The following is a 10,659-nucleotide window of genomic DNA, read 5'->3' as shown; positions in this document are numbered from 1 at the left end:
ATGTATGAGCACATTAATGTCATGTATTAGCAGTAAACTTGTGTATTGCAGAATGCAGGAAAGTGTAGGGTCTGTATATCTGACAAAACATGTATAGGGTCTGTAATATCTGTGCCTGGACTGTATCACATATTGCTGGTGGATCCCTGTGCCACTCGTCTCAGTACATGTGCCGGCGACTGTGCTTTATGTAATTGCACATTATTGTATGGGACCTGCCCAAGTTTTGTGATTGTGCTAATACGTTGTATATGTAGATAGATATAGAGATATATATGAAATGAGGTATATATCTCCCAGTGGTGCTGGTGTTAGTGCCTAGCAGTGATATAGTAGGGGGTAGGTAGGTGCAGACACGTGATGAGGGGCTATCTGTGTCCCCTGCCTCAGTGTTTGGCAGGTCCCCTGCCTGGAGCTGTCCCCACTGATGGGCAGGAATAGGTCAAAGGCACCGCCCACCAGGCACCGCCTACCAATCACAGGCTCAGGCTCAGCTGACCAATAGACGGGCCGGACGGGCCTTGAAGTGAGAAGAGTCTCTCCGGGCCGGTGACACCTGGAGCTGCTCACACTGCGCTCACCTGGCCGCCGCCCGGGACTCTCCTGCTCCGGATCCACCGCTGCCCTGTTCCCGGTTCCCATCAGCAGGATCCATGGAAAAGTCCAAGAATTTCCGGATTGATGCCCTGCTGGCCATAGATCCCCCCAAGGCTCAGACGTCCCCCCTGGCCCTGGTCACCTCGCTGTCCTCCTCGCCCCTGTCCGCCTCCGGGAGCCCGGTCTCCGACCATCCGGACATGAGGACTGAGAGCCCGTCACCCCCCCGGAGCTGCGGGCTGGTGCCCAAACCCGGCTTCCTGAGCAGCCACCAGCACCCTGGCAGCATGATGGGCTTACACCACCCGGGGGGCGCTGGCATACACCCGCAAGCTGCTCTATATGGGCACCCGGTCTACAGCTACTCGGCAGCAGCGGCTCTGGTGGCCGGGCAGCACCCAGCCCTGTCCTACCCCTACTCCCAGATGCAGGGAGTCCACCATGCCCACCAGATGGATCCCATCAAGCTCAGTGCGGGCACCTTCCAGCTGGACCAGTGGCTCAGAGCCTCCACTGCGGGCATGATGCTCCCCAAGATGGCAGACTTCACCTGTAAGTACCCCGGCTTCTTCCCCCCTGTGCCCCTGCTGAGGATGGAGGCTGTAACATCAGCTTTGCCATATACTTATATAAAGGGTAAGCACGATGATATGTCAGGCTTTATATGAGAGTTATATTTGGTGACTTGGAAGGTGCACTGTACTGTACAGAATCATGGTTTCCACATATAACACTCCTCTAAAGTCTGACACAAGTCTCTGCCTCACACATATAGACATCCTGTGCATTACATGTGTGTACAAAGGGGCCCGTCACCATTCACTATGCGATCAACCGGGTGTGTGTCCACAGTATGGCATGTTTTTTAAATATACATATTACACATTAATATTATACATTTTATATATATATATATATATATATATATATATATATATATATATATAAAGTCCTGTGGCCCGGTACACCTAATAACAAGCCACTTATCTGCTAAATGTGCATTCACATAAATATATATATATATATATATATATATATATATATATATATATATATATTTCATGCAACTACCCGTTAACTACTGCTACAGGAATGAGTGTAATATATACGATATTATCAATGCTTCTCGGTACTTAGGCATAGGACATAGCTCTGAATGAGTAATATATATATATATATATATATATATATATATATATATCAAATGCTGTTACAGAACTGCATGTATTGCACATACTGTATGCATCTAGATGATATGTCTGCCACAATCTGTGATTTGCTGTACAGAGCAGACTGTGTGCTTATACTAGCAGTTGATACACAAGCCATGTAGTAATCTGTGTTGTTGGTGGGTGATGTTTGCACTGGGAGATACCACAGAGGTGAGAGATTCTGTCCTTGTACAGAGGGTGTGCTCCTCCTGAAGATGGGCCAGTGTCCCAGATACCTCACGTATTCTGCCCCCAGCCCATTCCCCCCCAGGATGAGCTCTCTTCTCCTACCACTGATTGTGCTGTCACAAGGTCACTTCCCCTTTACTAACCACTGCAGATAAAGCTGATAGCAAAGGCACACAGTGAGGCTTTGTCACCTTGTGGCAGGAGAAATGACACATTTTCCCATTTGTGTCAACAATGCAACTGTCACTTACTGCACAACACTTCCAGGGACCAAGGTCCCCTTTAGTTTCTTTTCAGTTGTGATATAGATCAAGATGCCTGTAATGATGTGAGGTTTTATTACATGTGCAAAGCGTGTCAGAGCTCTCAATGGCATTCTTTTTAAAGCAATGCAAAATACCGATATATACACACGCATGCTCTTTGTATGAATTTACAGATCTCTAGAGAGAGTTAATCAGTGAGTGCAGACCCAGCCTCCATTCCAACCCATAGCACTGCAGTGTATTTTTCCTAAGTGACACTTTAGTTTATCTTTTAATTAATAGCTTAATGTATTGTCAGGTGGGGAACTAAAATGATCCGGTTACCTAAATCTAGACATTCGCAACTGAATCAGACAGATAACCTTCCACAAAATTGAGATCAATGTCGTTAGTTTGTGATTTTATTTCCTTACGTTAACATATTTTCCCGTGTTATTTAAACACACACACACACACACACACACACACACACACACACACACACACACACACACACATATATATATATATATATATATATAATTTTATTTTTTATTTAATTCTATTTTTCCATCATTGCTTTAGTCTTTATCTTTACAGCTGTTTTGATGGGTAAATACGATAACTAGAGGTTTTTAGACTGGATTAAAATCCAAGGATCCTGTTAAATAAACACAGTGTTTATCTGCCTGATTGAGGGTTACAGCAAGGAGTTACATCTTCGAACAAGGCTCTATCACTTATCAGGCTGATTACAAATCAAAGCCCCATTTATACCTCCCTTTCATGTTCTCTAATTGCCCTGAGACAGATTCCCAGCAAGTCATCATCTAAGTGCTAGAGAAATGCTATATATTTCATTGCGATTTCAACTCCCTAAATTAAAACGCAACTGTAACTGAATATTATTTCCTATTAAACTGACACACATATGTATTATGGCTTCAGGGAAGCGCCAGGCGTCCAATATATTTCTATAATGGATAATAGTGAACGCCGACAGATACAAGTTACCTCTTCTTCATGTACTGAAGGCAAAAATGTGTGTACAGTGCGTTATGTGTTGTTTTAGATTTTCTGTTTATGGTATTTATTATTACGATTATTATGATTATTGTTATAATTTTTATTAGGGTGACAATGATGATTATTATTGTTATTATGATTATTATAGACTGGGTTTGTTTTATTTGCAGCCCAGGCTCAGTCCAATCTGCTGGGGAAATGCAGGAGGCCGAGGACAGCTTTCACCAGCCAGCAGCTCCTGGAATTGGAGCATCAGTTTAAGCTGAATAAATACCTGTCTCGGCCGAAACGCTTTGAAGTGGCCACGTCCCTGATGCTGACAGAGACCCAGGTAACAGCACCGTACAGTCTCCCCGTCTGACCCTCTCCCAAATATTTCTCTTGGCTCCTTATTGCTGATGTGTGACAAATGTTAGTATATTAAGGATATCATTGGCAATTTTGTTGATATTCTAGATTGTGTTTTACTGAACTATTTTTCTGTCACCCAACACGTCCCTGTTAAAGTGAGGTGTGTACGGATAATCCATAGTTATATATATATATATATATATATATATGTGTATATATATATATATATATATATATATCACCTACTGCAATCAGACACCCAGGGAATGGCCACGTGACCCATAATAGATCCTAATGCGGACCCGAATTTTACTAGTTATTTATTTCACCTTAATTACTGAAATGTTGTGTGTGCTGAGTGTCACCCTGAGATCTCCCATGCCTGGCACCTCAGTGACCCTAATGGTGACCCTCCCCCCCACATACACACTTGTAGATTGGCCCCAAGTCCACCTTGTTGAGCAGCCACATGGACCCCAGTAACCCTAATAGTGTCATTAGCCAATAAGATTCTGTTGTTTTCAAGATGATGCCAGTCTCTGTATAATAATGTCACCACCAGTACCACTTTATAGCATTAAAATGACCAGCGGCCAGGGATAACAAGGTGTTCTAGAGGTCAGAGAGGTCTGTTCCATCAAACACTGCGCAGAATCAGTCTTATTTATACAAAGATAAAACAGCATTTATGTTATATCATTATGCGACGTTTATCAATAAATGTATTATAGAGTGACGTCTGTTAGAGTTGTGTGCCTTCCATAATTGTACATTGACAGGGAAAGGCGTAACACAGCTCTACGTTAATATCTAATACACGTGTATATATGTATAAGAAGAGTACATTAGTTTTCCTGTATTCAGATCGCGGGTACAAACAGCATCGACGTTTCAGTGGACCGAAAAGTCGATGCCGTCTGTACCCGCGATCTGAATACAGGAAAACTAATGTACTCTTCTTGAAGTCTGGTGAGTGCGCCTCAATTTCCATCTATGCACTTGGAGCCGCTGTGCTCACTTAGGTTGTCATCCCTACAATATTTGGATCTTTGAAGACGTGAGTGTGGACCTACGAGTTGAATAAATATATATGTATATATATATATATATATATATATATATATATATATATACATACATACATACATACACACACACGCGTTTAAATACATCTAAAAGATAAAATAGATTTTGTACTAGTGACACTGATTGTTTGCGGAATGTAAATAAGAATAATGTGTGCAATTGTTTTTGTTGCTTAGAAATAACATGATTAATTCACGTTCTATTAGAATAGGAGCATATTAGCATCTAGTACATACGCAGTTCTATTATATTGTGGAATAATGCATCGTTTCCAATCAAGATCAATCCAAATTTTATAGAGTTAATTAGCTTCCTCGTTATGCATGATTGGTAAGGTTGCTGGTTTTGGTAGTAGTGTGATAACATAGATCCAGCTATATAGTATTGGCCCGAATATGCAGTATATCTCCGCCCCATTATCCATAAGTGGTTATCAACACACACCTTAGTGCATTAGGTTTTTTGAAGAATATTACATATAGTCGTAGAGCTGGGATCTGTCCTCACTAATAGCCCCCTCATACAAGTAAGAGATATATGTGGGTGTATTGTGGATAGATAGATAGATAGATAGATAGATAGATAGATAGATAGATAGATAGATAGATAGATAGATAGATTAACATCAATTCTGTGCAAATTGTAGAACAGCAAGTCCCAGCATGAGCTGTCAGGCCGCCAGGGATTGCTGGAATCTCTATTTCCCCGGCACCTGGAGGGACACTTGTTGCCTTGATTGGCACTATCTGTGCCGGTGCTGCCAAGCTCCGCAATAGTCTTTTTGTTGCGTAAATAACTATAATGCAACGTGTCAGCATGCCGTGCTTGGCAGTGTCAGACAGTGCTCATGTACCATCTGCAGCTACCTCAGTGCGGACCTGGCCTTTCTCCTAACTCCACATAGGGGCGAGTGTTTATTTTATTCATACTAAACTATGCTATTATGTCTAAACCCAACAAACGCTTATACCTTTGGTCACCGTATCCGGGGTTGTCCTGCTGCGCCCCTGTAAGTGTGTGTGTATATATATATATATATATATATATATATATACACATATATGTAAATGCATGGATTTATATGATGAAGATATCTAGATAGATGCAGCAAATGCCCAGTGTAATGACTTAATTACTGGCATTGTTAGGCCAACCAAGTAATTAAAACAGAATACAGTATATTTACAATTGAATTCCTCTCTTTTCCAAGTGTAGAACAAGCCTCATGCAGGCAGATTGGATGGAGGATTGACACACACTCAGGCACCTTTCAGTACAGTATAGAGAATGGTTCTAGGTCTTGAAAACTGACCACTTGGTCAATAGTCTATTTTTTTTCATAATGTCTAATTAATAAAATAGAATCATTGCAGATAAAATGACATAAATTATAAGTATTATATTTTCTTTATAAACGGCTATAATTTTTATATATTTAAACTCCATAATGTTCCAGAGTTTCGTTTGCTCTTTTTTGCTTTTTGTTTTGTTTTATTTATTGTTGTAGCATTAGAGTCGGTTTGGGGTGAATGATTTGTACTTCAGTATGATAGTTTAACAAGGCAACTGTGGATTCAGTGTAACTGGCAAATGCAATATGGATACACAGTTAGTGACTACTACATATAGTACATATACTGTAAGTATGAGCAGATGTACATCTCTATATCTTACTGCTTATACTTCTATATACACATGACAGTGTCAGCCTGGAGTATAAAAGGCTCACTGATAAGTATGTGTATTGTTTGTAAAACGAATCAATGAATAGTGGAATTCAGATCCAGTAAAGGTCTTTCGCTAGGGATATACAGTACATGCAATGATTACTAACAGTAAGGAGGTCACATTTGTTATCATAAAAGATCAAACCAATATTATTCTTGTGCCACACACACACTAATTGTTGCACTAACCATTAATCAAATTCAGTTTCCTATTTGCCAAATTTCTGTAAATGAGAATTGTATATTAGATATTCTAGAAAGTGAAAAGTTGAAAAATAAACATAAACATTAACTTAAATATAATTTAGATACACTTCAATTTAAAACAGTTAATTCACTATATTTTGTTAGGAAAGAGGATTCATTACAAAACAAGGTGTCAGAATATAAATTATGACCTTGTTTACTATTGTTTTCCGTGAAACAGAGGGAAAAGTTTGTTAATCCATTTGAAAATAAGACAATAAAAAACATATATTTTTTCATTATTAAACCCTCACCACCTCATTTGTATGTGTTTCCTACAGTATGTCATAGTAATAATGAAGAGAGGGAGAAGAGAGACCAGTAGGAGATCTCCTCCATGTTCATTATCTATTCACCAACATATTAATAATTTGATAAACTGATTTCTATGATGAAAGTGTGGGAATTATAATCATGCCATAAAATAACATCAGATATTTACCAGAAGCTTTAATCTATGACAAGGTTCCCTACAGAGAACAACAGACATTATGTTGGTGGCACACGCCAACCCTGCCTGCCAGTTTTCACAGTGTGTACATATTAAATGCTTTTGATTGGAATAGGACACATACTGAACACCAGGCCTAAATTAATGTTTATGCAATGTCACATAAGCTGTTCACATCAACAAAATACATAACTCTCTCTAAATATATCTATATATATATATATATATATATACAGTATGGGTGTATGTATATATATATATATATATATATACATATATATATATATACATATGTATATTTATATTTATATATATATATATATATATATATATATATATACACACATACATACATACACAGTACGCGGTGACTGGCACTCCCAGTTAATCGATACAGCTTGGTGCCCCTCCTAAGAATAGGAACAAATCGCATGTTACGTCTTTGAGTGCCGTCCATACCCGTTATATATATATATATATATATATATATATATAGCAAAAGTTCCTGCACTCAAATCACAGAGTCCCAGCAGCGGGGTGCAGCCTCCCAAACCAGTAAACCGGTCATTTTATAGAGCCAGAGTATTTCCCAATATAGGAAAAAAAACAGAGGGCACTCAGCAAAGTAGTAATGCTTTTCATTTAATCATGTAGAGACAATTCAAGCAGCATCATAGTATCATCAACGTTTCAATCCCGTAAGACCTTTGTCAAGACTGCAGCATATTATGCATCATATAGCCAAACATGTGTGCTGCTGTTTGGCTATATGATGCATAATATGCTGCAGTCTTGACAAAGGTCTTGACATTGCAAGTGCAATGTATTATTATTTATTTATTGCCAGTTATTTATATGGTTCACACATATTCCGCAGTGCATTACAGAGAATATTTGGCCATTCACATCAGTCCCTGCCCCAGTGGAGCTTACAACTGCAGATTCTGCATAATTTTATGTATTGTTGCTGTGTACTAATGCAGGAGATTTCTGTGAAATCTCTGGCAAAGTGCTAATTAGCACTTCAGGTCGCAGTCCCCATTATTATCAATGGGGTTACGATCTGACCTCTATGTACTAAACTCCAAAATGCAAAGTTTTTCGGAATTGAGGCCCGGTAGCTTACACCATCTTCAGATGGTGTAAAGTACTGTAATCCTATGGAGGCTCCAGGTGCAGGAGAGAGATATTTCGATCTCTCCTCCGCAAGCCCCTGGCCGGCTCCAGAAGCTGATGTTGTGCGCATGCGCAGTATCAGCTTCTCCCAGAAAAGTCCAGCGCCGGGGGTAAGTAGCGATGTAGCCGGGGACGGGGGTTAGGTTTAGTCCCCAGGGGGACTTAGGGTTAGGCACCCTCCCGGGGAGGGTTAGGGTTAGGCTAGGGAATGGGGAGGTTAGGTTTAGGCACTAAAGGGGGAAGTTAGGTTTAGGGTGCGGGGACGGAGGGTTGGATTTAGGCACTAACGGGGGGATGTTAGGGTTAGGCACTAGCGGGGAGGTTAGAGTTAGGCACCCCTAAATGTGAGTTAGGGTTAGGGGGGTAGAGGGGAAGGTTAGATTACTTACCTCCATTGTCAGGATTTCTTCCGCTTCGGGCTAGCGCTGTCGGGATTTGAACCGGCGGCTACACAGCCGTCGACATTTCAATCCCATTCTGCAGGGACAGCAGTTACTGCCCCTGCAAGTTCCCCTTTATTTGTACATAGCGGGGATATCTTAATTAAAAATGAAAATATCCCCTGCAAGATGGATACATAATAATCGTGGCTGTACCGCGATTATTAGTACATAGACCCCTATGTGACTTTACTAGTACATTTATCACACCTTATGTCAGTTTCAATAACATTGGTCATTCATTTTACCAACTTTCCAGTGAGTGGTAGTAATAATCACAGACTATTCACTGCAGTCCAAGTAGCGATTCAGAACCCTCTTTCCATAATGCAGTCACAATAGGCCCAAATCCAAGCTCTGAACTTTGAGTAACTCCATTATGTACCTTGCCAAATCCTTTGTTTGCCTCACACCAGATAGTCTTATAGTGCAGCGTTCAGCACCAAATAAATATGATCATAAAGCTAAAATTTGTAGAAATAAATATTCCATTTGAAATCTATATTTTTCACATAAAAAAAACAAATATTTGAGTCAGACTTGCTGTACAGAGTATGAGTGAGATATATCAAACCTTCTAAAAAGTGGAGAAGTTTCCCAACCAATCAGCTGCTACCTTTCATTTTATAGAATGGACGTGATAAATGATAGGTAGGAGCTGATCGGTTGCTATGGGCCATTTCTCCAATTGTCCACTTCTCAACTCTTTATAAGCCTTGATACATATCCCCCCCTATATGTTGGCCACACATTATATTATCAAACTCTGTGAGAGTGCATTCATGTGATCATACCAAATGACAGTCACTATTTTTGTCCAGATTAGTCACGATTTCCTATTTTCACAACAGGTAAAGATCTGGTTCCAGAACAGGCGCATGAAATGGAAGAGAAGCAAGAAGGCAAAAGAACAGGCTGTTCAAGATGCAGAGAAACAGCAGAGAGGAAGCAAGGGCAGCTGTGAGGAGAAGTGTCCAGAGGACAACCAGGAAGAAAAGACCTCCACCTACCACCTAAAGTCCAGAGGGGAGTCACTAAAAGCGGGCAGCCGCCTACCCAGAGACTATACAGACAGTGAGGAGGAGGAGGAGGAGGGGGACCAAGACGATGAGGAGGATGAGGAGAACAGAGAGGACAAACACTTCTATCATCATTCATCTGACTGCACATCAGAAGAGGAGGAGAACAATCACCAACAGAACAGTCAGTTGCATTGAGCCCTGTACTGGGACAACAACACTCTAATGGAGAACTCACATAGTGTCCACAAATCTGACCTCTGTTCAATGGCATCTGGTCACAGTATTGCACAGGCGAGCCAGACTCCCTGTCATCATATATATCAGGAAAATTAAAGACAAAGATATTGACTACATTTTATTTTAGCCTCATAATGGACACCCGATGGTGACATTTAATCAGTGTTTTATTTCACCAGTGATCCTCAGTGAGCTTCTAAATATTACCCACGTACAACTACAGTACTACTGGAGATAAATGAAGGACGACATGTTCCCTCCTGCTTTGTGCAGGAGATGAATGTATATAAATGGACTCTATAGACAGTGAGCTATCAATGGAACATGGATTCTCTCTGTCAGAACCACTTGTGCTCACCCTCTGTATATGTTTACTTCATGAATGGTAAACCTGCTGGAGATATTACAGCTATATACTGTATTTTTGTATATTGTATTTATAAAAGAAAAGATACCTCTACTTATGCATGCTAAATTATTATTTAGCTTTCTCCATCTTCATGATGGTGTGTAAAATAAATTTGTTTTATACAAGAACTGTTTATCTAGACTTTTCTTACATGAGATGATTGCACCAGTATTGTCATCAGATCATTGTCCATCTGTTTGTGTGTCTTATCTACATAAAACCAGTTTGTTGGTGATTGCTTATGGA

The 10,659-nt window shown here is 40.2% G+C and overlaps 1 protein-coding gene across 1 annotated transcript; it reads left to right on the top strand.

The window, feature by feature from the left end:
• The first annotated feature begins 565 nt into the window (after window positions 1-565).
• MNX1 (motor neuron and pancreas homeobox 1) lies at window positions 566-10,404 on the top strand. The gene is made up of 3 exons (XM_088450357.1): window positions 566-1,149; window positions 3,439-3,599; window positions 9,597-10,404. The coding sequence occupies exons 1-3, from the start codon at window positions 654-656 to the stop codon at window positions 9,960-9,962; spliced, it is 1,023 nt and encodes a 340-aa protein (XP_088306483.1). The 5' UTR covers window positions 566-653; the 3' UTR covers window positions 9,963-10,404.
• The last annotated feature ends 255 nt before the right edge of the window (window positions 10,405-10,659 follow it).

Source organism: Taudactylus pleione, unplaced genomic scaffold, assembly GCF_031769625.1.
Source record: "Taudactylus pleione unplaced genomic scaffold, aTauple2 ptg000517l, whole genome shotgun sequence".
NCBI classification, from domain to species: domain Eukaryota; kingdom Metazoa; phylum Chordata; class Amphibia; order Anura; family Myobatrachidae; genus Taudactylus; species Taudactylus pleione.
Note: the sequence above shows the minus strand (reverse complement) of the source record. Positions and strands in the feature narration are given on the sequence as shown.